The 27,486-nt window shown below is 47.0% G+C and overlaps 1 protein-coding gene across 3 annotated transcripts in view; it reads left to right on the forward strand.

Annotated features, from left to right (window-relative positions):
- LOC137439528 (PR domain zinc finger protein 10) overlaps positions 1-27,486 on the forward strand; it is a 111,290-nt gene that overhangs the window by 67,384 nt on the left and 16,420 nt on the right. For all 3 annotated transcript variants that reach the window (XM_068135358.2, XM_068135360.2, XM_078768110.1), the window contains exons 12-18: positions 4,735-4,887; positions 5,271-5,462; positions 9,263-9,373; positions 12,888-13,088; positions 14,872-14,961; positions 25,879-25,932; positions 26,427-26,579. In XM_068135358.2, the coding sequence (XP_067991459.1) occupies positions 4,735-4,887; positions 5,271-5,462; positions 9,263-9,373; positions 12,888-13,088; positions 14,872-14,961; positions 25,879-25,932; positions 26,427-26,579 (954 nt within the window). The remainder of the gene's footprint in view (positions 1-4,734; positions 4,888-5,270; positions 5,463-9,262; positions 9,374-12,887; positions 13,089-14,871; positions 14,962-25,878; positions 25,933-26,426; positions 26,580-27,486) is intronic.

The following is a 27,486-nucleotide window of genomic DNA, read 5'->3' on the forward strand; positions in this document are numbered from 1 at the left end:
TTTATGAATTATGTTGTCATATGACGTTTCCAATTTGCTCTTTACCATGTGTATTCGAGTTTAAACTTGCACAAGGACTTTATAAGCACCTTCCATGTATGTACCTGTATTAAGGACCTGGTCGGCTAAGTTGTATATAACATGTGCACTGACGGAGGCTGTGTGATTATAATCCTGGAGCAGAATAGAGTAAGGAGTATTGTGTAGACCTTCTGTCAGGTGATACTAGGTGAGGACTCGATGGCACAAAGGCACATAACAGGAAGGCAACCATCGGGGATGCCTCCTCACGGTGGTTGTAACCTCCCAACACAAGACGAGGGCCAAATCTTCCCAATTTGTCAGGACAGCGCAGCCACGGTCAGAGCACCAATCAGGCCCCATGTACCAGCCCACTCCCTCTCAACTTCAAACTGTTTTTTTTCCCTCTTTGGGCCGTGACCTCCCTTTGGCAGTCCTTCCCTTTCTCCTCCATATAGCCGGAGACATATAAAATATCCCAGAACTCACCACAATATAATATTTGCCCAACATGTAAAACTCGCATCACTAGCTCCAGGGTCAGAGGGGGTTCTGTCCGCTGCACAAGGTGCATCTAATGGTTTATATGGCCTGTCCCACTCTCGGTAAACTATTAGACTACACACATACATGGACCCGCGGCTGCAGCTTCAGACCCAAATAATGGCGCACAAGTCCCAATCGCATTACCACCACGCTCTTCACTTCTACCCTATACACCACCACCACCTCCACACAAGCAACCACCTCAACCCCAAAAACGCACACATAACCTCAATATCCTCGAATACAATGCAGACGGCCTCATCAGCAGGGCCATGCAACTTAAACACTTAATTATCACAAACAACAATTAACATCCTCATCATACAAGAAACAAAATCACGCCAGAAAAACAAAACACTGACCATTTCCAACAATATACCAATACCCACAGACAGACCGGACACCACAGGTGAAGGCCTCATCACATACATGCACAAGTCAATTATATACACAGATTAGATTACTCAAGACATAAAATCACTTCTACCCCCAGACAACATATTCAAACTAAATGGGTAACAAAGAACACAAGAACATCATAAACATTTACATACCTCCAGACACATCCCCCACTGTACCAACCAAATATTTACCACAACTACAGAACCTCTACTCCCTCCCAAACACCATCATCGGAGGCGACTTCAGTCCCAAAGACACGGCCTGGTATACCCATCAGCAACAAACACCAGAGGGCAAACCATTGCCGCAAAACTAAATTCGTTATTTCATTTGAATTAAAAAAAAAAAAAAAAAAAAAAACAGTCCCTGGTGTTGGGCTAGCGGCTAGGGTGCCGGCTTAGGATCCTGGGATCCTGGGTTCGAATCCCGGTCGATCGCTGAATTAACGCCAGGGGGGTTGACTCAGCCTGTCATTCTTCCGAGGTCGGCTAATTGAGTACCAGTTCACTGGTAATTCCCTGTTTGTCGTTAAAGGCGGCAAAAAGGGTTGGCGTCAGGAAGGGCATCCGGCCGTAAAACATTGCTTCAAAAAGGAGACCAAAAAACAACAACAACCACGGTTCCCGAAAAAGGCCAACCCCCGCTTTGCGGGGAAAAATGGTTATTATTATTATTTTTTTAATTTAAAAAAATCATCACGAGACATAACATTCTGTACTCCATCACTTCTCACCACAACCACGTGGAGAACAGTGTGGTTCAATTACTCCCTTCGGATCACCTAACTATCACCATAAACACAGCTATAGGCCTCAATGCAAACCAAAACAAATTATTCACCGATTACAAAAAAGCAATATGGGATAATTTTAAGCATGATGCTGAACAAGAATTCCAACAACTCAACACTAACATCACCAACATTGACGTCTACATCAAACAGTTAAATATGATCATCACAACCACACTACATCTGTTCAAACAACGAGAAAACCAAGAACACAACATACCAACACCCAAAGCACCAGACATAGTATAAACAATTCAAACACAAAATGCAGAAATCAACATCGGCATCCTAATCAGCACCCGACAAACCTGGCTCACCACAAACAGACGAAGAGTAGCCCTCTCAAAACCAACAATCACTCTTTCATTCACTTTTCTTGTTTTATTTGATTCTTTCAATCACTCACAATGCCAGCTCCTCCTAGGCCTCCAGCCTATCAAACACGCATCTCAACACCCCAGAGACCATACAAAACAAAGCCCTTCACATCATCACAGGTTGCACAGTAACAACACCCATCGAGCACACACACACACACACACACAGAGGCCTTTTTTTTTTTTAAATCAAAGACCACTTGAACATGAGAGGTGCGCAGTTCCTTTCAGCTGCCACCCATGACCAATACATGTCCAACCACTCACAGACACCGAGACGCATTAAGCATATAACCACAAAGACACCACAATCTTCAAAACATCCCACCACCAATGAATGACAACACAAACAAACACATCCATACCTACATCACCATAAATGCAATCAATAACGTGGACCCAAACCGCATCCCGGCCACTAAACCACCACCCGTCGACGACGTTGAAATGACTTCTCAGGTCTAACCAGGTTTACCTTTCACGTCTCCACTGTGGACACCCCCCACAGCTTTTACAGTACAAACATCGACTCCACACCACTGACGACACCTGTCACCTCCGGCTGTCCCACACACAATACGCAGGCTTCTTCGAGCAGAACTGACCAAGGCTAATCAACAAAATTAACAGGAAAGCACTGTGTTTTATGGAATGGAAACAACATGGGCTGTTTGACGAAGCACCGCAGCAGGCCAGGACGGTGGATTGAGTTGTGGAGCTCCGGCAGGATGGCCGTAAAGGTGGCGCCACCCACTGGCCAATAAGAGGAACCTGTGTGCATGAAGGTGGGCCCAAAGGTAATAAAAACTGTGTACACGCGAGATAGAGAAGATATCAGACATTCTCTCTGCTGCGTCGCTCTCCTGCTACGGACCGCTGAGAGACCACGGACGCCATCTCCCCACTATCACATCTCATTGCCATCCTCTTGCCTTCGGCCTGTGCTGCAGTAAGCCGACACAACACCATCGTTGTGAATAAAGACCTGCATGCCTGCCAAATGTCCTCACCTGCATTTACCCCTTGTTCTGGAGCAAATCCGGTGTTTCCGTCACCGTAATCGGGGTTTAGTTTTCTTGTATTACAAGTTTGTGTGTTCCCTTCTTCCCTTATTTGTTTGTCTGTCGACCGCCAAATCTGTTCCATTTATTTATAGTGTCTTGTCTATCCTCATCCCCCTTACTATTTTTAATAAACATTTTAACGATAAGAAAGTTGTTTCTAAGTCTCCCCGCCTTCTACCTTTGCGTGCGTTTGGATCACCTGCCAAATTTGGGTTGTATTTGAGCGACCCCTGGGGGAAATAATACCATTTAACGAATGCAGTTTCAATTCAGAGATTACTTGGTCATTCACAAAGGTCAAAGACACTTGGCATGATGATCCACCTTAGTCGACCCATCAACGCAACAATATGGTAATTTATTAAACTCTCTAACATGATAGGTAAATATCTGTAGGTACAGAGTTTCAAAAGTGAGGTTGCATTGCTCGGCCGAAACCTTGAAGAAGAATTGAGCCGAGCTCATGATCTGGGCAGTTGGAAAATCTATAAATTATGTACAAGTTAATAACGTTCTTTCTTACTTTAGGTAAACAACTATTTTGAAGTTTGCGATTAAGATTTCACCCCTCCCTCCCCCCCTTCCCGTGCCTCCTCCCCCAAGCCCTCTCCCTCCCACAGATCTCCCGATGTCCCTGCTCTCCATCTTGTGCCCCGCTCCCTTTATCATGTTTTATTGTTTTATGTGTCAGTTTGTGTTTTTGTGATCAATGTTAGCTCTTACACGAGCCTCGATCTTGTATACAAAAAAAAAAAAATTAAGTTAAGTTTCAGGTTAAGTTATTAAGTTAAGCACCACCATCTCTTATCTTCTCCCATCCAAAACATTGATCTTTTCTATCCCCGCTAATTTCACCCCAATTCCACTTTTTTGAAATACAAACTTCTGTCCTGGAAGTCCTTGGTGTCCTTGTGTCTGATACTTCTGCCACCCCCCTCCCCCCAAGCCCTCTCCCTCCCACACATCTCCCTGCTCTTAAATGTTGTGTGCCCTCAAGTGTTTGTGTGCTTCCCCTTCTCTTGTCTTCCGCTCCCTCTTTTTATATATTTGTCTGTCTGGTTGATTTGTTTGTGAAGTGAATGTCAGCTCTTTCACGAGCCTCGATTCAGTATACAAAAAAAAGAAAGAAAGAAAAAAAAAGGTGTTATAGAGTTATCATTCACAACATTCTTTTAATGTTTTTTTTTTTGTTTTGTTTTGTTTTGTATACTGAATCGAGGCTCGTGAAAGAGCTAACATTTACTTCACAAACAAATAAACCAGACAAACAAAATATATAAAAAGAGGGAGCGGAAGACAAGATGGGGAGAGAAGGGGAAGCACACAAACACAACATTTGAGAGCAGGGAGATGTGTGGAAGGGAGAGGGCTTGGGGGGAGGAGGCGTGGGAAGGGGGGGGGGGGAGGGGGAGGAAGGATGTTAATACAGAATAATGATTTAGGAAGAGCCTTTAATGTTCAATAAAGATTCGATTTGTGAGGAACAAAACTAATGAAAAATCGGTGTGTGTGTGTGTGTGTGTGTGTGTGACAGCTGCGCAGACAGCCAGGCTCTTTACCGGTACGTCTCTTCCCCTGTTCATCTTGTGACAAAACATTTTGTCGGCCGGACAAGCTGAAGCTCCATCAGCTCCGACATTCCGACAGACGGGATTTCTTGTGTTCAGTATGTGGAAAACAATTTAAGGTGAGTGGAGTTGTCATTTGGGGGGAATTGGAGGAGGGGATGGGGGAAAGGAGGAGATGTCCACAATTGATTTGTTTTCCTTGGTTTGCTTTGTTTTTCGGTTTGCGCTGCATCCGCGGACTCACCAAATAATGTGAACCTTTCCCTTGTGATTATGTCTGTGTTCTGTATGTACGTACGTAACATGCGTCTGTTTACAGATAGAACGTTTATCCATTTACCTGTTTGCCACTATTTGTCTGTCTTAATTGATGAAAACTTGTAAATCCATGTGACTAAACAGTGCTCCTTTTCCAGTAGTGGTCCATGTTGACTCCCTGCAGAGTTCTACCTCCTTCTCATCCTTTTCTGAATCTGGCTGTCTACCCTTGCCCTTCTCCCAGCGCAAGGACAAACTGAAACAACACGTCAGTCGCGTCCACGACCCTCAGAGGGAAGAAAAGGAAGGAACAGCTCCTCCTCCGAACCGGCCCCCTCGCCCTCCTCGTGCACCACGGATCCCGACACCCGACCTTTTGGCCTTCACATTCAAGTGCCGAACTTGCTCTGTTGGTTTTCGAAGACGAGGGATGTTGGTGTGTGGTGGGGGCAGGATTGGGGCTATTTAGATGGAAGTTTCTATGTGACGATACATGCACATTTGGGCCGACAATGAACCGGAGGCTGCATTTGTGATGCCATAAATAAAGCGGATTATTTAGGAACCTTCATACACACACTGATTGTTTAGGAACAATGTCGATCTGCTCGATTTTTTTTTTCACGATGTCTCAACGGTAATTTGCATCTCTGCACTCAGTTCAAGGCCTAGATGTTGAATCGTCACATTACCCATCACCTGTGATAAAACTCAAAACTCTAGCGAGACCTCAAAGAACCAAAATTATTATCAAGTTTCTCAGGTGCATCCCTGTCCAAGCTAAATATCTTTGCTAATCAAAATAATCTTCATCAAGTCTACTTTGATTGGACATCATCAGTAATTGGAATGTTTTTTTTTAGCTCACCTGGAACGAAGTTCAGGGGAGCTTATGCGATGGCGCGTGGTCCGTCCGTCAGTCAGTCCGTCCGAAAACACTTGCAACTTCTTCTCCGAAACCGCTGATGGGATTGTGACCAAATTTGGCACAAATGATATTTGTTGTGTTGTGACTAAAGTTTGTTAACGGCATTAAAAAAAATCGGGGTCTAAGGGAGTTTACCGGGGGTCAAAGTGGATCCAGGTTTGATCCCCCAAAATAGGAATTTGCTTTTTCCTTTGAAACTACACACACAATTTCGATGAAACTTCACCACAACCGTGATGTACCAATGTTTGTGCAAGGCATTAGAAAAATTGTGGTCTGAGGAGGTTTACCTGGTTGGGAGAGAGGGGTGGGGGTTGCCCCCAAAATAGGTATTTATTTTTTTGGGGGGGGTTTAAAGTCTTATGATTATGTTGGTATGATTCTACATGCTGCCCTGCCTTCTAGCAACCATTTAAATTGGTGTAAAATACCTTTAGTTAATGTATTATACTGTTTATTCTACCAGGTGAGCACCAGGGGTATTGCCCCTTTGTTTTAATTTTCAACTGCTGGTGGTAACTTTATTGTACAAATTTACAAACTCAGAGCTTTATGAACAAACACAAAGCTGAGTATCATAAACTAATGGTCGGAGCTATGGGGCCAATGAAATAGACGGATGTTAGACCGTGAACCAGGAAGTCGGACAGCTCTCGTCTTACTGGACAGGTATTGGGACGTGCTACAAACAATGTGAAACTGTACATTAGCATGCCATTTGACATAGCCTTAAGGAGCTGTTAAGGGTTCAAGAACCAGCAAGGTACAGTGCCTTCAGAAAGTATTCACACCCCTTGACTTTTTTCACACTAGGACGTGCCCGTACGTGGGTGCCCGTTCCTTGCCAAAAAAAAAAAAAAAAATGTCTTCCATGGGCGTGCCCATGGGCCCATGGGCGTGCCCGTAAGTGCGTGATGTGACCGTACAATGAATGTATCGTCCCGACGCCGCAGCTCGGATGGCGCTGCAGTTAATCGGGCCTGTATCGGCAGAGTTATTATAAACGTGTACTACAATCGATCGTACCTTACAGCGTCTGCTCGCCACGTTCAGCATCAGTACGTCGTCACTATGACTATCCGTAAGTCCGGAAGTGACGTCCTCATTTCACTGTCCGGAAGGTCGCATATCGCAGTTACGATGAATCGCAAATTAGTTTTAATTAGTTTTAAAACATAGTTTAACGCCAACATAGCGCCAACATAGTTTGCCAACGTGAAATAAATGAATACGCTCTCAAATGTGCCGTCCGAGGCAGAGTCTGTTCGCTACGTTCGGCACACGTGATAGCTCGCTGCTCTCTGATTGGTTGAATCGTTTTTTGGACATAGCTCGGTAACTACTTCTCCGATTAATATGAAACCTTGAAAAGGCACATCCTCAGGTCCCCAGCAATATACCTGGCAAGTTTCAAGTATATCGGACCCGTGGTTGTCGAGAAACAGCGGTCACAGACACACACACATACACACAGAGATTACTGGAATTATAGATAGATTTTGTTGTGTTACAGCCTGAATTTAAAATGGATTAAAATGAGGTTTTTTTTGGTCACTGTGAATACCCCATAATAATGTGAACATAATACCCCATAATGTGAAGGTAGAATTTTCTTTTTAGAATTTTTTACACATTCATTAAAAATGAAACGCTGAAATCTCTTGAGTCAATAGGTATTCAACCTTTTTTCTATGACACTCCAAATTTAGCTCAGGTGCATGCAATTTCCTTTAATCATCCTTGAAATGTCTCTGTAACTTGATTGGAGTCCACCAGTAGCCAAATCAATTGATTGGACATGATTTAGAAAGAAACACACATTTCTATATAAGGTCCCACAGTTGACAGTGCATGTCAGGGCAGAAACTCTACCATGAAGTCCAAGGAGCAGTCCATAGAACTCCGAGATAGAATTGTAAGGAGGCGTAGATCTGGGGAGAGCGATAAAACAATTTCTAGAGTGTTGAAAGTTCCCAAGAGCACTGTGAGCTCCATCATTAGGAAATGGAAAGAATATGGAACTTCCCAGACTTATCCTAGAGTTGGCTGTCCGACCAAACTGAGCAACCTGGCAAGATGGACTTTGATCATGGAGGTGACCAAGAACCCAACGACCACATTGACGGAACTACAGAGTTCCTTGGCTGAGATGGGAGAACCTGCCGGAAGGACAACGGTCTCTGCAGCACTTCACAAATTTAGGCTTTATTGGAGAGTGGCCAGACGGAAGCCACTCTTGAGAAAAAGGCACATTACAGCACGCCTGGAGTTTGTAAAAAGGCACATGAAAGACTGAGGGCATGAAACAAAATATTCTGGGGTCTGATGAAACAAAAATTGAACGGTTTAACCTGAATGCAAAGTGCTATGTCTGGTGGAAACCGAGCACAGCTCATCACCTACCATGAAGCATGGTGGTGGCAGCATCATGCTATGGCAATCCTTTTCAGCGGCAGGGACTGGGAGACTTGTAAGGATAGAGGGAACAGTTAATGGAACCAAATGCAGTCAATTCCTTGTGGAGAACCTGCTTCAGAGTGCAAAAGACCTTTGACTGCGGCGAAGCTTTACATTCCAACAGGACAATGACCCCAAGCATACAGGCAAAACAACACTGTAATGGCTTCAGAACAAGAAAGTAACCGTAAGTGGGCCAGCCAAATGCCATACTGGAATCCCATTGAGAATCTGTGGAAAGACTTGAAGATTGCTGTTCACTGACGCTCCACATCAAACTTGACAGAGCTTGAGCAAATCTGCAAGGAAGAATGGGAGAAACTCCTCACATCCAGATGTGCAAAGCTGATACAGACATACCCAAGAAGACTCGAAGCTGTAATCGCTGCCAAAGGCGCTTCTACAAAGTATTGACTCAGGGGGCTGAATACTTATGTAATTTAGATATTTCTGTATTTCATTTTCAATAAATTTGTAAAAATATCCAAAAACATGTTTTCACTTTGTCATTACGGGGTATTATGTATAGATCAGTGACAAAAAAATCTCATTTTAATCCATTTTAAATTCAGACTGTAACACAAGAAAATGTTGAAAAAGTCAAGGGGTGTCAATACTTACTGAAGGCAATGTAGTTGTAAAATTGGTAGAAAACTCTCTTGTCATCATCATTGGCTATTGCACAGAAGCTATTGCACAGTGCAAGGAGTCCTTACTTTTTCTGGGATTCAACACCTACTTTGGCTCACAATGGTAAATTTCAAATTGCTGAAACATTCCGTCATGGTGTTCACTTTTGCTTGTTATCCAGCAGTGAGTTCTTGTGAAATATTGAGAACTGTGGTTTGCAGGTGAACCACTTGAATAAGCGCCATCCAGACGTTCCTCTACACACCATTCCTGAACTTATGCTGCCCATCCTGCGTCCTGACAGGCTCTACTTCTGTCAACACTGTCCTAAGGTATCTATCTCCTCGTTCTTTGGTTATACTGACCCCACCACCTCGACCTTCGGCCCACCTCCTCCCTTCTTTATTCCATATCATTTAATTTCGTGTGAAATACTTCGTTTGTTTCATTCATTATATAATTTGCACATTTTGTTCATATTTATCGTTGGGTTTACAAGTTGTCTCATTGCTCATTTATCTCACTGTTTGTTTAATTTATCATTTGGCTCAGTTTTCTTAATTTATCATTTTGCTGACCGTTCATTTAATTTATCATTTAGCTCATTTTTTTTTTAGTTTAGCATTTAGTTCACAGATTATTAGCTCAGCTGGAACGAAGTTCAGGGGAGCTTATGCGATGGCGCGTTGTCCATCCATCAGTCCGTCATTCCGTCCGTCCGTCCGTCAGTCTGTAAACACTTGAAACTTCTTCTACAATACCGCTAAAGGGATTGCGACCAAATTTGGCACAAATTATATTTGTTGTGTTGTGACTAAAGTTTGTTCACGGCATTAAAAATATCGGGGTCTAAGGGGGTTTACCGGGGTCAAAGTGGATCGAGGTTTGACCCCCCAAAATAGGAATTTGCTTTTTCTCTGAAACTACACACCCTATTTCGATGAAACTTGACCACAACCTTCACCACCCGTGATGTACCAAAGTTTGTTCATGGCATTAAAAATAATCTGCCCCTTTAGGGGTCTACAGGGAGGGGGATTGCCCCCCAAAATAGGTATTTACTTTCTTCTCAAAAACTACACACGCAATTTCAATGAAACTTCACCACAACCTTAATCACCCATGATGTACCAATGTTTGTTCAAGGCATTAGAAAAATTGGGGTCTTAGGAGGTATATGGGGTTGAGGGAGCGGGGGTTGCCTCCCAAAATAGGTATTTTTTAGCTCACCTGAAACGAAGTTCAGGGGAGCTTATGCGATGGCGCCTTGTTTGTCCGTCCGTCAGTCCGTAAACACTTGAAACTTCTTCTCAGAAACCGCTGATGGGATTGCGACCAAATTTGGCACAAATTATATTTGTTGTGTTGTGACTAAAGTTTGTTCACGGTATTAAAAATATCAGGGTCTAAGGGGGTTTACCGGGGTAAACGTGGATCCAGGTTTGACCCCCCCAAAATAGGAATTTGCTTTTTCCTCTGAAACGACACACACTATTTCTATGAAATTTTACCACAACCTTCATCACCTGTGATGTACCGAGGTTTGTTCACGGCACTAAGAAAATCAAAGTCTAAAGGGTTGTACGGGGGGGTCAAAGTGGGTCCAGGTTTGACCCCCAAAAATAGGTATTTGCTTTCTTCTCTGAAACAACACACACTATTTCGATGAAACTTGCCAACAACCTTCACCACCCGTGATGAACCTAAGTTTGTTCACGGCATTAAAATAATATGCCCCTTTGGGGGTCTACTGGGGGTTGCGCCCCAAAATAGGTTTTGCTTTCTTCTCAGAAACTACACATGCAATTCTGATGAAACTTGACCAGAACCTTAATCACCATTGTTGTACCAAAGTTTGTTCCTGGCATTTAAAAAATTGGGGTCTAATTTGGTATATGGGGGATTGGGGGTGTGGGAGGGCTTTTCCCCCAAAATAGATTTTTAAAAAATTTGTTTGTTTAAAGTCTTATGATTATGTTAGTATGATTCTACATGCTGCGCTGTCTTCTAGCAACCATTGCAATTGGTTTAAAATGCCTTTAGTCAGTGCAGTATACTGTTTATTCTACCAGGTGAGCACCAGGGGTATTGCCCCTTTGTTTTAATTTCTCATTTAGCTCACAGTTTGTTATGGTGGACAGAGGTTATGTTTCACCCCTGCCTTTATATCTGTGAGCAGGATATTTCATCAAAGTTGGGGATGGTTTCTGGCGAAATTTTGTGGACATGTTGGGTGTGTGACAAGGACCAATTGATTAGATTTCAGTGAAGATGCAAATCTAGATCCGGATCACAGCTTGTTTCATTTATCATTTGGTTCACAATTTATTTAATTTATAATTTGGCTCATAATTTGTTTCATTTATCATTTGACTCACAACTTGTTTAATTTCTAATTTGGTTCATAATTAATTTAATTTATAATTTGGTTCATTATTTGTTTCATTTATCATGTGGTTCACAATTTGTTTCATTTATCATTTGGTTCACAATTTATTTAATTTATAATTTGGCTCATAATTTGTTTAATTTACCATTTGTCTCACAACTTGTTTCGTTTATCATTTGGTTCACAATTTGTTTAATTTATCATTTGACTCACAACTCGTTTCGTTTATCATTTGGTTCATAATTTGTTTAATTTCTCATTTAATTTACAGGGGGTTTAATTTATCATGTAGCGTACAACTTTTTAAACTAATCATTTAGCTGAGTTTGTTTTTATTTTACCATTTTGCTCCACGTTTGTTTAAAATATCTTTAACACATTTTTTTAGGTTTTGTTTTGACATGGAACTTGTCTCGGTCATTTAACACTCATTTTTCTTGGTTTATATTGTTTATAACACATCCACGCCTTCATCACCTCCCGTCTGGACTACTGCAATAGCCTCCTCTATGGTTCACCCTCAAAAATCACCAATAAACTCCAATACATTCAGAACTCTGCTGCCCGTCTACTCACCCATTCCCGGACCCGTGACCACATCACCCCCGTCCTTTACAAGCTTCACTGGCTCCCCATCCCCCAGAGAATCCAGTACAAAATCCTCCTCTTGACATGCAAAGCCCTCCATAACCTGGCCCCATCCTACCTGGCTGACCTCCTCTCCAGACACACTCCCACCCGCAACCTCCGCTCTGCTGGTACCAACCTCCTGACCCCCTCCATCCGGACCAAATTCAGATCCTGGGGGGACAGGGCCTTCTCCATCGCTGCTCCCACCCTCTGGAACTCACTACCTCACACCATCAGAGACTCCTCCTCACTCACCACATTCAAAACATCACTAAAGACCCACCTGTTCAACACTGCATTCAACATTCAACCCACAGCATCTAACCCCTGACTATCTCTTCTCCTTCTCCCTCCTTTTGCTTTAAATATTTCCCTATTGATTCTTGTCTTTTTGCAATTGTTGTTTTCATGTATTGTTATGCATTATGTTTTCCACTCTGTCAAAGCGCCTTTGGGCTTCTGGAAAAGCGCTATACAAAATAAATGAATTATTATTATTATTATATATTTAACACCCATTTGTTTTGTATAGTACAAAATCACTTTTTTAGAAATTTATGTTTTCACATGTGGTTTGCTTGTTTGATAATTTAACACCCATTTTAATATAATAGTAATAATAATAATAATAATGGTGATATTTTAGCTCTGGTAAATACGAGGATAAATCAAAAAGTAAAGCCAATTTATTGGGTGTTAGTTTTACACACATATTGCCTTTACTTTTTGATTTACCCTCGTATTTGTAATTTATTGACTAAATCGTTTTGTTACTCTTGAGTAATGCACAGGTAAATCGTTATTCTTTCATTATATTGTCATTTCAGGTCTATAAGTCAACAAGCAAGAGGAAATCTCACATTCTGAAGAATCACCCAGGTTGCGCACTTCCTGCAAGCATTCGCTCTCTGCGGCCCGCAGAACCCGGACAGCCCGACCCTCTGCTGGCCACTCACACAGCCCTGGCTGGGACAGTTCCGGCCCTACCTGTTCAGTGTCCATCATGTAGTAGGCAATATTCCAGCAAGGTGTGCATTCATTTATCCTCTTCTTTGGCTTTTCCCTTGTCTGTTTCTTCTCCCACCTCCCCCATTCTTTTTGTTGATTCTCCTAATTTGTTTTGTCATAATTTTTATTTTTATTGTTTTATTTTTTCCTTTTCTTTATTCCTTTGCTATTCTCCTTAACCTAATCGTCATTACATTTATTTGAAATAATGTTGATAGTAATGTTTAATATGGCATTTGTTTTTCTTCCAATATTTGCTTTTCCTCTGTCTATTTTGTCCCTCGGCCCTGATGTTGGTGTTTTCCCCCTCTTTCTGTTGTTCCTTATTTGCTGTTGCATCCTGATCCAATCAGTGTACAAATACTAGCTCTTCCACGAGCCTCGACTACGTATACAAACTAGAACAATGCGACTGTATCGCCAATATGCCTCCGCATAGTCCCACAACGGGTAGATGCCATCACTCTGCATATAATTTGTCAGTGCAAGGAGTCCTTAAACCCCCTTAGACCCTGATTATGGTTAGGGGATCACGTTTGTGGAGTTTCATGTTGATCGGATAAGGTTTGTTTTTCTATCCAAGATGGGTGCGAAACCACGTGACCTATGACATCATCATTTTCAAACTATATGCAACAGTGCTGTCAGATGATATTTGTAAAATTTCACATCGATAGGGTGAGCGGTTTCAGAGATATAATTATTTAATCTTTTCCTTCAATCCAATATGGCTGCCAAACCATGTGACCTATGATGTCATAAATTTAGTATTTCAATACAAATGAGTCATACATCATGTGCATGCAATTTCAGATTTTTAGGATAACAAATTCGATTAAAACATTTTTGGCTGGTATACCACTTCACCTATGATGTCATCATCATCATGCTTTTGTTCCCCATTGGGAGTACTTGACAATGTGCCAAGTTTCAAATTTTTCCACTTAGCAGTTTCTGAAAAATAATTTTTAAATTATTTACTTTTAATCCCAGGTGGCTGCCATACCACGTGACCTATGACGTCACAATTATCATAAAAAACATTCTGCATGGGTGTCACTCCTACCCTGAAAGTTTTGTCTCAATCGGACATATGGTTGCTGAGAAAAACGAGGTTTAGCCCGGACGGACGGACGGACAACCCGAAAACATAATATTTGTTTGTTTTGTTTGAAAACGCCAAGATCAAATAATAATATTCGTTTACCCGTTGAAGCTCATGGAAGAGCAGAGCAAAAGGGAGTAAAAGGACAACAACATGCAATGAAGGAGAAACAGGAGGACAAGAACGTGAAGGTGCACCACAATATGAGGAGAATATCTGTAAGAGGGGTAGGGTCTCATGCAGGTGTAGTGAAGCTCAGATGTAGATATGGAAGAGACCAATATGTGGACAGTAGACATAACAGCCTGGAGGGCCGAGCGGGATACAAACTTGGCAAGACTGTTTCACGTTGGAGAGAAGAGCTGATGAATGAATGGAGGTGACTGTTAAGCTTATACTTCAGAGGGTAACAAGATAAGGCCTTCTAAAAGAATGCCTGTGACCAGGAGGATTAAGTTGCAGGTATTCTTTCAGAAAGCCTAAGGTTTCAGAATCTCTAACCTTTCAGAAGGCCTTACCAGTTTTAAAGATAAACGGAGTAAAACAAGAATGGGAGGAGCAAGAACCAGAATAGAGTCTTTATAAGAATGCAATATCACCAACCTCTTTTCTTACCTCTGTTTCTTTATTCTTATTAGTTTCTTTATTTTCTTCAACGTTTTTTTTTTAACTTCTGCTATTCATTTGGTATTTTCCAGGCCAAGATGGTTCAGCATTTGAGGAAGAAACACACAGGGGAGGGCAGTATCAGGGAAATCTCCATGCAGAACTCTACCCAAAACAATGATGTAAGAATTGTTACCTGAATGATGTCATGTGAGGGTCATCCCAGGTGCATATATCCGAATGATGTGACAAAATAAGTGTTTCCCAATTTTACAGACCCTGGTTTATCAGACCCTTCTATCAAACCGACTTGTCCCTTGAAAATGATTCGTAAATAAAATTAGTTCCCTTTTAATTGCCTCTCAAAATAGCCGACACTTTTGATATCCATTAAATCAGAGTTATCATTTATTATATATTAGCAGGAGTACCCGGCATTGCCGGGGGGAGGGGTGGGGGAAGGGTGGGAGAAGCAGGAGAGGGACGGGTGAGGAAGGGGGGGATTGAAGGGGGAGGGGAGGTGAGGGGACAGGGAGGGGAAAGATCTACTACATATACATATTTTGTAGATGGTGGGGGGGGGGGGGAGGGGGGTGGTGGTTGGCTTTGACAGGCCCCTCAGTTTTGGGGGAGGCCTGTCAAAGGAAAATGAGGGGAAGGAGGAAAATTTTTCCCATGCAAAAAGTGCTTCATAACCTCAGTGTTGCCCAGGTAAAAAAAGGAAATTGTAATACCCTCTGCCACCATCCTCAGGTTGCGCTACACGGTACACATTTACAAAGATAATTTATGGCCTCTCCCGGTCCCTCACACCCCCGAATGAGGCCGCGGCCACATAGCCTATGTTATTACCCCCCAGACAAAGTTGTATTTGTATTTGTACCCTGAGTAAAGTATAAAAGCGTTTATAACTGGAGTACCTGGCGTTGCTCAAGCGAAAAATTAACATTAACATATTTGAAATGAGGGCAAATATAATGGAAAACAATTCCATCCAAATCAGAATCCATCACAAATGTCAAATCATCATTTTACCTTTTCGTTGAATGTATGCTGCTGAACGTGCTGTTGATCACGTTTCTGAGTTAAGTTTGATGACGTTCAGGAAGAAGAAGAAGCCTTACCCTCAACTTCGACCACTTCCGGAATTGTTTTATTATTTGTGTTCAAATGTCTGGTGATTGTTTAGTATTTATTTATGTGAATGCGTACTTATATATAACTGTCATTAATGAAAAAGGGGCTAACCCCCGCTCTTGCAGGGAAAATGGCCTTAAAATGCCTGTTGTGTTGTAATAACAAGGCTTAGGCACAAGAGCTTCTTTCTTTTCTTTTTTTTCAAAAAAACGAACTTTTTTTTTTCATATATATATATATATATTGGCCTAAAACACTCCCAGGCAGTCACTGATGAACCTCTGAAAGTTTGACGAAGATCCGTTCAGCCATCTCTGAGAAAAATGCCGACACGCACACAGACAGACACACAGACCAATGGCTGGCTCTCTTATATAGTAGATATATATATATAGAATTATATACAGACTTGGAATTTAATATGGAATATATATTTTTTCTTGACTTGGGTTTACTTTCTTAACTCAGTATATCAATCTGGTGAGTTTATTTTACACTTTGGTGATTTATTTGTTAAAAGAACCATGTCACTGATTGTCTGTCGCAGCAAGAAGTCAACAACATAGTCTAGTAGGAAGACTAGGTCCCCCTGCACCCCCCGGAGATATACTTCTAATCAGTGTTTCTAGATTGGAAACAATGTGTAGAAAATGACTAGCTATGGCCCCAAGCTGAAAAAATGGCCCACATACCATTTTTATGCAAATTACTGCTGCCATTATCAAAAAAAGACTAGGTCCCCCTGCACCCCCCCGGAGATATACTTCTAATCAGTGTTTCTAGATTGGAAAAAATGTGTAGAAAATGACTAGCTATGGCCCCAAGCTGAAACAATGTCCCACATACCATTTTTATGCAAATTACTGCTGCCATTATCAAAAAAACGATTTTTGACATATCTCAGCCAATATTGCAGATAATTGAAAAATGAAGGTGTCTAGACCCATGTTTTGAAGGGCATAGATCATGATAGAACTATTCATAACATGATTACATGTGTCTATGGTATACTAGTATGCTAATTAGTGCTTTATTTACAAAATAATCACAGTTTTACGAAATAATAGACTCATATTAAGGTCCGTCTACACAGACGTTAACACAAAGTTTTATTTTTCTAAATACCCTGTGAAATTCACCGAATGCCCTGTGAAACCTGGGATTCTTCTCCAGCTTTTTCAAGGGCCCGACTTTTCCCTTCCCTTTGAAGGCACTGGTGCAGTCTTCTCCGCTGAACACATAGTACCCCAGGAGAGTGGCACAGTAGTCCTCTCCCAGGGATTCTGCCAGCTCAGAGACGTTGACAAGTTGGCGATGCTTCCCTGACCCTGTATCCAGGTACACCGTCAGCTTGATGTTGTGGGCATGGTGGAGCAGGATCAGGAGGATGTCTGTGTCCGGTGTTCTGACTACAGCGTTCTTGTATCCGATGGTAGCAGCATGATGGAGGTACAGAACCACCCTGGTATCAGTCTCTTCCTGGTTGCTGTAGATCGTGGGGAGTTCACGTACCTCGACCTGAAACACAAAAAGGCACCGCATTTCAATCACCAGTCACTGCCAGTTTCAGTATATCTCCGGGGGGTGCAGGGGGACCTAGTCTTTTTTTGATAATGGCAGCAGTAATTTGCATAAAAATGGTATGTGGGACATTTTTTCAGCTTGGGGCCATAGCTAGTCATTTTCTACACATTTTTTCCAATCTAGAAACACTGATTAGAAGTATATCTCCGGGGGGTGCAGGGGGACCTAGTCTTTTTTTGATAATGGCAGCAGTAATTTGCATAAAAATGGTATGTGGGACATTTTTTCAGCTTGGGGCCATAGCTAGTCATTTTCTACACATTTTTCCAATCTAGAAACACTGATTAGAAGTATATCTCCGGGGGGTGCAGGGGGACCTAGTCTTCCTACTAGACTAACAGGATTATATCACAGGTGGCGTGGCAAAATGTACGGACAGGTGCATTTGATGATTGGCTTCACAGTCGGGTATACAAGGGTTGTTGCGTTCTGTATTAGTGCAAAACAACTGCTGCACGTCTCCAAAAGTTATTGCCGCTTCCTCTGGAGATGGTCCGTCAACTCGACAATGCTGTTTGTCATGGAGAGGTGGCTTTACGAAATTACGGCATGAAACAGCGTGCTATTGCTCGGCAGTATGGCATCACCAAGGTCAAGTGTCAAAGATCCTGAAACGAAATGCTCAGAGGGGTGTCCCTACTCCAATACCGAGGCCAGGACGTCCCCGCAGAACCACAAGGAGGGATGATTGCCAGCTGCACCGGTTAGTCCGCAATGGCCGTACCAAGTCAGCTAATCGGCTTAGGGCTGAGTGGCAGCAACTGACAAATGTGCGTGTATCCAGAAGGCTAGTTAACCATCGACTGGTTCAAGCAGGCTATCGTGCCAGGCGTCCCCTGAGAAAGCCACGCCTGACCAGACAACACCGCCAGCGCCGATTGCAGTGGGCCAGAGAACACCGTCAATGGCAGCCAGGACACTGGAATCACGTGATCTTCAGTGACGAGTCTAGATTTCTGGTCTATCGTCAAGATGGCCACGTCCGAGTGCGCAGACAAGTGCATGAAGCCTACAACAAAGATTGTATAGTGCCAAGAGTCCAAGCTGGAGGTGGTGGGGTGACCGTTTGGGCTGCTTTTCATGCAGGGGGGAAAACTGACCTGGTTGTTCTGAATGGAAACCTGAACCAGTTCAAGTACAGGGCCATTCTGGAAGAAACATTGCTTCCATTTGCTCGTGCAGCCTTTCGAGGAAACTTTGTCTTCCAAGATGACAATGCACGGCCTCATCGTGCTCGCATGATCCAACACTTTCTTGCTGACCGTGGTGTAGAGCATATGGAGTGGCCTGCCATGTCCCCGGATATGAATCCGATAGAGAACTTGTGGGCAGAATTAACGCGTCAAATCGACCACTTGGACCAGCAGCCTGCCTCTGTGCGTGAATTGCAGCAGGCTATTGTCACTGCATGGCAAGCGATTCCAGTCCAAACCTTGGCAAATCTCGTGAACAGCATGCCTCAACGTGTACGTGCTCTCCTGAATGCTCGTGGGGGTTACACGAAGTACTGAACTGTAATTTTACTGTCCGTAATCCCAGTCGTAATTTAACCTTTGTTTTTGTTAAAAAAAAATTTGGCTAATGTGCAAAATAAAGAGATACTTCTGGAAAACGTACAGAAGTTTAACACAGTACTGTCCATGAATTGAGTTCGATATCAGTTTACATCACTTTCAAGGATCAATTTATTTGTTTCAAAATGTCAAATGTGGTTTTTGTTTCTTTTAAAGGTCACATTAACAAAATCTAGAATAATTTCAACATAATTCCAATGAACTTTTGGTTGCAAGACATCTTGAAAAGTAAGTTCACCCCCACAAAAAAAATATTCCATATTAAATGCCAAGTCTGTAGTTCTTTTTAAGTTGTTATATAGTTATTCAGTTATTTATAATTTAATTATTATCTTACTATAATTCACCAAATGTTCGTCCGTCTGTCTGTGCGAAGGTACCGTAAAAACTGCTGAACCGATCTCAACGATATTTTGGGTGGATAATCCTGGGATCTCCAGGAGTAAAATAGGCTATTGAAGGAACTGCGCTCCAACGCGAGTCGAAAGAATTGACGCGACCAAAGACGGAATTCGTCCGAGTTGCTTTATTGAAACAAAACAGCTCAGGTATTCTCCCCAGCCCGTTTATTGGGCAGCAATATATATACACATTTATGTCGGGAAGTTTGCCCGGCAAAAGCTATACCGGGCATGCCCGGGTGTCAAGGGCGAGCCTTGGAAAGGCGAGTCTGGACCTGCCCGGGCGTGTTTGGCTGCGGCCTGGCAAGTCGAGGCTGGGCGTGCCCGAGCGCTCTGGGCGAGCCCTGGAAAGGCGATAGCGGGCATGCCCAGACGCTCTGGGCGAGCCCTGGAAAGGCGATAGCGGGCATGCCCGGACGCTCTGGGCGAGCCCTGAAAAGGCGATAGCGGGCATGCCCGGACGCTCTGGGCGAGCCCTGGAAAGGCGAGAGTGGGCATGCCCGGGAAAGACGAGACCGGGCGTGCCCGGGAGGTTCGGGCGTGCCCGGGAACAGTGAGTCCGGGCATGCCCGGGAGAGGCGCGTCTGGCCGTGTTCTGGCCGGTGCAAGGCGATTGTGTGCATCCAGCGGTAACCACTACACACGCCCCTCCAGAATCGACCTGCACCGGCAGGGTCAATTTAAGGGGGGTCCGGATGACCCGGCCGAAGCGACCCCTGGAGGGTCGTGGGGAGGGGTCCGACGTGGTGGTGGGTGGTCGAGCGGGGGGAACTGTGGACGGGGGGCGGCCTCGCCGCGGAGGAAGGGCCAACCGTGGTGGTCGGTCGACGTCCATGTGCGCCGGTTTGAGGCGGTCCACAGAAATCCGGTCCGGCCGGCCGCCGAAGTCGACGATGAAAGACTTGTCGCCCCGTCGCAGGGCCCGTCGTACGGCGGCCGGAGTGGCCCCCGGTGCGCGTCATGACGCACAAAGACGTACTCCGCTGTGCGAAGCGCCGGGGGGACGTAGGACTGGGGGCCACCGTGGCGGGACGTCGGCACGGGGGCAAATCGTCGGGCGGCCTCCTGGAGGTCCGAGCGCTGGCGAGCGGCGGACCAGGGACTGGTAGCGTCGGGCACGAATTCGCCCGGGACGCGGAGCGGCTGGCCGTAGACGAGCTCGGCGGCGGACGCCTGGAGGTCTTCCTTGGGGGCCGTGCGAAGGCCCAAAAGGACCCACAGCAGCCGGTCGGCCCAACCGTCGTCCTGAAGGCCGGCCATGAGTGCGGCCTTCATGGAGCGGTGAAACCGCTCGCACAACCCGTTGGCTTGGGGGTGGTAGGCCGTGGTGCGGTGCAGCGTGACCCCCAACGAACGGGCGACCGCGCCCCAAAGCTCAGACGTGAACTGTGGGCCGCGGTCGGACGAGATGTCCGCTGGTGCGCCGAAGCGCGCGACCCAGGTGGCGATGAACGCCTGCGCCACGTCGGCGGTGGTGGTGGAGGCGAGGGGCACAGCCTCCGGCCACCTGGTGGTCCTGTCCACCATGGTGAGCAGGTGGGTGAACCCCCGCGAGGGGGGCAGGGGACCCACCAGGTCCACGTGGACGTGGTCGAAACGCCGTTCAGGCACGGCGAAAGGTGCCAGCGGGGCCTGGGTGTGGCGGTGGACCTTGACCCGCTGGCAGGCCGTGCAGGCGTTGGCCCAGTCGCGGATGTTTCGTCGAAGGCCGTGCCAGACGAAACGCGCCGACACCAGCTTCTGAGAAGCTTTCCGGCCCGGGTGAGAAAGGCCGTGGATGGAGGCGAAGATGCGGCGCTGCCAGGAAACGGGCACGATGGGGCGAGGCTGGCCCTGGGAAACGTCGCAGAGCAGGACGGTGCCCGCGAAGGGAATGTCGGCCAGGCGGAGGCCTGTGTCCGCCGCACGGAGTGCCTGCACCGAGGCGTCGGTGGTCTGGTCGGCCGCCATGAGCGCGAAGTCCACGCCGAGGTGGACCGCGTTCGCGCTGGCCCGAGAAAGACAGTCGGCCACGGCGTTGTCTTTGCCGGCGACGTGCCGGATGTCCGTGGTGAACTCCGACACGGCGGAGAGGTGGCGCTGCTGGCGGGCCGACCACGGCTCCGTGACCTTAGCCATTGCGTAGACCAACGGCTTGTGGTCGACGAAAGCCGTGAACGGGCGGTCCTCCAGGAGGTGTCGGAAATGGCGAACGGCCAGGAATAGCCCGAGCAGCTCGCGGTCGAACGTGCTGTAGTTTAACTCGTTCGGCCGGAGTTGCCGGCTGAAAAAAGCGAGTGGCTGCCAAACCCCGTCCACCCATTGCTCATGGACGGCGCCCACCGCGTAGTTGGAGGCGTCCGTAGTGAGGGCGATGGGCGCGTTGAGCACCGGGTGAGCCAGCAGCGTTGCGTCGGCGAGGGCCCGTTTGGCGCTGGCGAAGGCCGCGTCCATGGCCGCGTACCAAACAATGTCATGCTTGGCCGGCTTGCCCCGGAGGGCCTCGTAAAGGGGCCGCATGAGCTGAGCAGCGTGGGGCACGAATCGGTGATAAAAATTCACCATGCCGTGGAACTCTTGGAGGGCCTTGATGGAACGGGGACGCGGGAACGTGGTGATGGCCTCGACCTTGGTCGGCAGCGGCACGGCCCCGGTCTTGGTGATGCGGTGGCCCAAAAAGTCAACGGTCGTCGCGCCGAAGTGGCATTTGACCGGGTTGACAATTAAGCCGTGCTCGCTGAGGCGACCGAACAGTGTTCGGAGGTGGAGGAGGTGCTCGGCGCGGGACGTGCTGGCGACGAGGATATCGTCCAGATAGACGAAAAGAAACGGCAGGTCGCGCAGCACGTCGTCCATCAAGCGCTGGAACGCCTGGGCCGCGTTCTTGAGGCCAAACGGCATCCGTAAAAATTCGAACAGGCCGAACGGCGTGATGACGGCCGTCTTCGGGACGTCGGCCGCCCGGACAGGTACCTGGTGGTAGCCCCGTATCAGGTCAATTTTCGAAAAGATGACCCGTCCCGCCAAACGGGCGGAAAAGTCCTGAATATGCGGGATCGGGTACCTGTCGGGGGTGGTAGCATCGTTGAGACGGCGGTAGTCGCCACACGGGCGCCATCCACCCCCCGGCTTTGGCACGATGTGCAGTGGCGTGGCCCACGCGCTACCGGAGCGCCGCACGATGCCGAGGTGCTCCAACGCGTCGAACTCGGCCTTCGCCACGGCGAGCTTGGCCGGGTCGAGGCGGCGGGCCCTGGCATAGACCGGCGGGCCCGTAGTGGGTATGTGGTGCTCGATCCCGTGCCGCACTGCGACGGCCGAAAACGTCGGCCGCGTGAGGGCCGGGAATTCCGCGAGCAGGCGAGCGAACTCGTTCGCTGCCGGGAGGGCGCATGCCAGTTCGGTCGGCGCGGAGCTGCTCATCGTGCACGCCAGGGAGCTGAAGGTCTCGGCGTTGACAAGGCGACGACGTTTGACGTCGACCAGCAGCCCGTGCGCGCAGAGGAAGTCGGCGCCCAGCAAAGCCATGGGGACGCAGGCGGTCACAAAAGTCCATTGAAAACGCTGGCTGCCGAAGCAGAGGGTGACGACGCGTGGGCCGAAAGTGCGTATGGCCGAGCCATTAGCAGCGACCAAAGAGGGGCCGCAAATGGCGTCCCGCCTGTCCTGCTCGGAGGCGGGTATGACGCTCAGTTGGGCGCCGGTGTCACACAGGAAACGCCGCCTAGACGCTTTGTCCCGAATAAACAGCAAGTTGCCCGAGTGGCCGGCGCTCATGGCTGGGAATGAACGCCGGCCCGGCCGTTTCCCGACCTGCCGAAAGTGCACGGGGGCCGGCACGTCCGAGCCTTGTGTCCGAACCTGGCGTGGTAATAACACCACGCCCGGTCAGGTGGAGGCCCCGGCCGTCGTGTCGGAAGCGGGCGGTGCGGCGTGGCGGCCGCCAGTTGCACCGGCAGTTCGGCCTCCAACCGCGCAGGGCGCTCGGGCGTCGTGGGCGTCGCCTCGGACGGCGGCGGGCTCCAGGTAACCGCGCCAATGTGCTGGCCCGCCGAGGAGATCTTATCGGCTTCCCTGGCGAGGGCGCGGGAATCCGTGATCAACGTGCCAGCCAGGGCGAGGCGTACCGGGTGAGGCAGCTGGCGAAGGAACAGCTCGCGGAACAGAAAATCCGGAGAGTGCTCACCGAGCAACGAGAGCATATAGTCCATGCGCTCTGACGGGCGCGTGTCGCCGAGCTCGGGCAGAGCGAGCAGGCGCCGTGCGCGTGCTGCCGGTGAGAGGGCGAAAGCGTCGAGGAGGAGTGTCTTCAGCGCGTCGTATTTGTCAGCAGCCGGCGGGTGCTCGAGGAGGCTCAAGGCGCGGGCCGCGGTGGCGGAACCGAGCGCCGCCACAACATGGTGGAAGCGGGTGTCGTCCGCGGTGATGCCTCGCAGGGCGAACTGAGAGTCCGCCTGAGCGAACCAAACAGCCGCGTGAGCCTCCCAGAAGGTAGGCAGTTTAAGCGTCACTGCCGTATCCATGTCGGTAGGTCACCAATGAAGGAACTGCGCTCCAACGCGAGTCGAAAGAATTGACGCGACCAAAGACGGAATTCGTCCGAGTTGCTTTATTGAAACAAAACAGCTCAGGTATTCTCCCCAGCCCGTTTATCGGGCAGCAATATATATACACATTTATGTCGGGAAGTTTGCCCGGCAAAAGCTATACCGGGCATGCCCGGGTGTCAAGGGCGAGCCTTGGAAAGGCGAGTCTGGACCTGCCCGGGCGTGTTTGGCTGCGGCCTGGCAAGTCGAGGCTGGGCGTGCCCGGGCGCTCTGGGCGAGCCCTGGAAAGGCGATAGCGGGCATGCCCGGACGCTCTGGGCGAGCCCTGGAAAGGCGATAGCGGGCATGCCCGGACGCTCTGGGCGAGCCCTGAAAAGGCGATAGCGGGCATGCCCGGACGCTCTGGGCGAGCCCTGGAAAGGCGAGAGCGGGCATGCCCGGGAAAGACGAGACCGGGCGTGCCCGGGAGGTTCGGGCGTGCCCGGGAACAGTGAGTCCGGGCATGCCCGGGAGAGGCGCGTCTGGCCGTGTTCTGGCCGGTGCAAGGCGATTGTGTGCATCCAGCGGTAACCGCTACACTATTTAGTTTTCCCAATTTCAGCTTTAGTCTCCAGCATTCTCAGGTTTGGACTTCCGCATAACATTTGCGTTCGCATAACGTTCATTGTTCTCATTGTGACGATGTTGCTTTCCCGGGTGCCGCACAAACGGCTGCACCGATCGCTGCACAGCTGCACCGATCGGACTTGGTGACCTCGGACAAAGACCTTTTATAAGGACATGGGTTGAATCCCTGCTTGAGAGAATTCTAACCCATTTCAACTGAAGGAAACACGTATTGGGAGTACATACGACATAGCGATTGTGAACACGATTATCGATCACGATTCACGATCACGATCACCACGATCATAGTGTAACGATCACTGTGGGACATTTGGTGAATTATAGTAAGATACTGGTTAGATTTTGATGATTTGCGTGTGATATGATTTAACGGATGTTTATATGAATCGTTTAAAATAATAAAAAGCCCGTAAGGCGGGTACCGTTACTAGTAATTGTAATTATAATTTATAAGTTATTTATAATCAATTTTTAAAATTTAGTTATTTATTATAAGAGTTACAGTATATAGTTATTTTGAATCAAAGTTACCAGCTAAAGTACCTGGCATTGCCTGGGGAAGTTCAATGAAATATGTATTTAAATATTTCCTGTATGACAAATTGGGTTATGTTGGCCTTGTGGTTTAATTGTATGAATTACCAATCCTGGCCATTACAAAATACACTTGGACTTGGACTTGTATTGAAATTCTTCACCTTCTTAGGGTGCCCAACATGCTGTCCTGGAGGCTGCTTGTCTTGCACGTTGATCCTCAACCCGAGCCTGTGTCTGCTCGGTAGTCTCAGCTTACCTGGAGGATGTTTGTCCTGCATGTTGATCCTCAACCCAAGCTTGTGTCTGATCTGTAGTCTCAGCTGTCCTGGAGGCTGCATGTCTTTCATGTTGATCCTCAACCCGAGCATGTGTCTGCTCTGTAGTCTCAGCTGTCCTGGAGGCTGCTTGTCCTGCGTGTTGATCCTCAACCCAATCTGTAGTCTCAGCTGACCTGGAGGCTGCTTGTCCTGCGTGTTGATCCTCAACCCAATCTGTAGTCTCAGCTGACCTGGAGGCTGCTTGTATTGCTCTTGGAGGCTGCTTGTCTTCCAAGGAGTGTGGTTTGTCCGAGTCCTACTTACTGTAGCTCTGCTAAGCCTTTCGATATTCTTTGTGACATCTCGACCGATCCCTGGTCACATGGCAATACCATTATGAAATGTAGCTATTATGACAACAGAATGAATGAATGAATCATGCTGTTTATGTTTCAGGGAGGGGAGAGAACAACAATCGTTACTCTGGGACCTGGAGGGGACATTTTGCAGGTTGTGTTACTTTCTCGTTCTTTTGCACGCCCTTTTATAACTTTTTTTCCAACCTTCTCTCTAGTTTTCTCTTCCTCTGTCACGTTCCCACTCGTATGCCTCACATTAATTTCACCCAGTTACAAGCAGCTCATAGCCTGGTGTTGGCCTAATGGCTAACGTGGCTCGCTTGAGATCTTCGAGTCCTAAGTTTGAGCCCCTGTCAGCCGTTGAATTAACACCAGGTGGGTTGACTCAGCCTGTCATCCTTCTGAGGTCTGTGAAATGAGTACCAGCTTACTGGTAACAAGGGGGCACTACATCAGCGAGCGGCACAGCCGTGCTCCCAGAAAATGATGCAGCGAAGCGGCCACAGGCTGCATATGAACCACCACAGGCAGCGTCACAATACCTGAGAGAGACATGGTTTCTGCCTTTTTCCCTCTTCTGAGGTGTGATCAAAGAGCCTGAGGTGGTGTGACACATTCTCATCCAAGCTCCTGTTTTTCTTCCAGCCTGCTGACCTGTTAACACAGGCGATGTCTGAGCTGTCCAAGTCCCTTCCTGGTGACATTCGTCTCACTGGTTTGTCTGACTACCAGCGTGTTGCGTACATCCCTGTGTCGGCAGCATCAAGTGTACACTTGCAGCTTGTACAGCTACAGCAGGTAAGAAAATACAGGTACTTTGTTCGACTTGTTATTGTGTATTTCCTGTTTATTAATCTCGGTGTACATTGTATCTGGCGTGTCGGGGCTCACAATGCATTATAGCGCACGGTATGCTTGGAGAATATTGTTATAGCCACGGGACTCTGACTGAATCGAATCACATGGGCTCTGAACTGGCTACGGCAGCCATCTGAGTTTGACGTCCTAAACCAGGGTTACAGGCCTTAAATCCCGATACCTCGTTAACGTGCTCACACAGTGCGCCACTCGGATGTATAACCGAGTGGCTGGTCATGACACCTTGTACAATACTTTACTAAGCGCTAGTACCCAATTATACACCTTCAGGACGCCGATCATGAAAACTCAAAAACTCGTACAGCAAGAATGGAGGCCATGCAGGAGTAACAGTTCATGGACTGCTATTAAAATAAAAACATAGAAAATCGTCAATGAGCAACACGCAATAAACAACAAACAATATTCCCACAAATTACCCAACACACAATCTCAAGCAATACGGATTTATTCACAGTTCTTATATTAGAGCCCGTTCACTCACTCGACAAGAACACGGTACAGGGCATGCAAGTAACAAACAGTACCGAGGTCAATTTCAAACCAAGAAGCAAGCTGGGCAGGAGTCCGGACGCACAATTATTTGCAGCTCTCTGGTGCCACCTGCCGTAAAAAAAAAACCTCCAAGTTCCATAATCGTGGCTTCCTCAAAGCCCTCTGTACTCTGGAGATAAAATGTGCACCGGTCTGGTACTCGTAGCCCCACACATCCAGAGACCCAGGCGCTCTCCACCCTCGAGCCATTTCTCCAATTTACACAATTTATATTCCTCCATGTTAGCTCTTACACGAGCCTCGATCTTGTAAACAAAAAAAAACAACAGAA

This window comes from Myxine glutinosa, chromosome 14 (genome assembly GCF_964187855.1).
Source record: "Myxine glutinosa chromosome 14, kmMyxGlut1.1, whole genome shotgun sequence".
In the NCBI taxonomy this organism is placed as follows: domain Eukaryota; kingdom Metazoa; phylum Chordata; class Myxini; order Myxiniformes; family Myxinidae; genus Myxine; species Myxine glutinosa.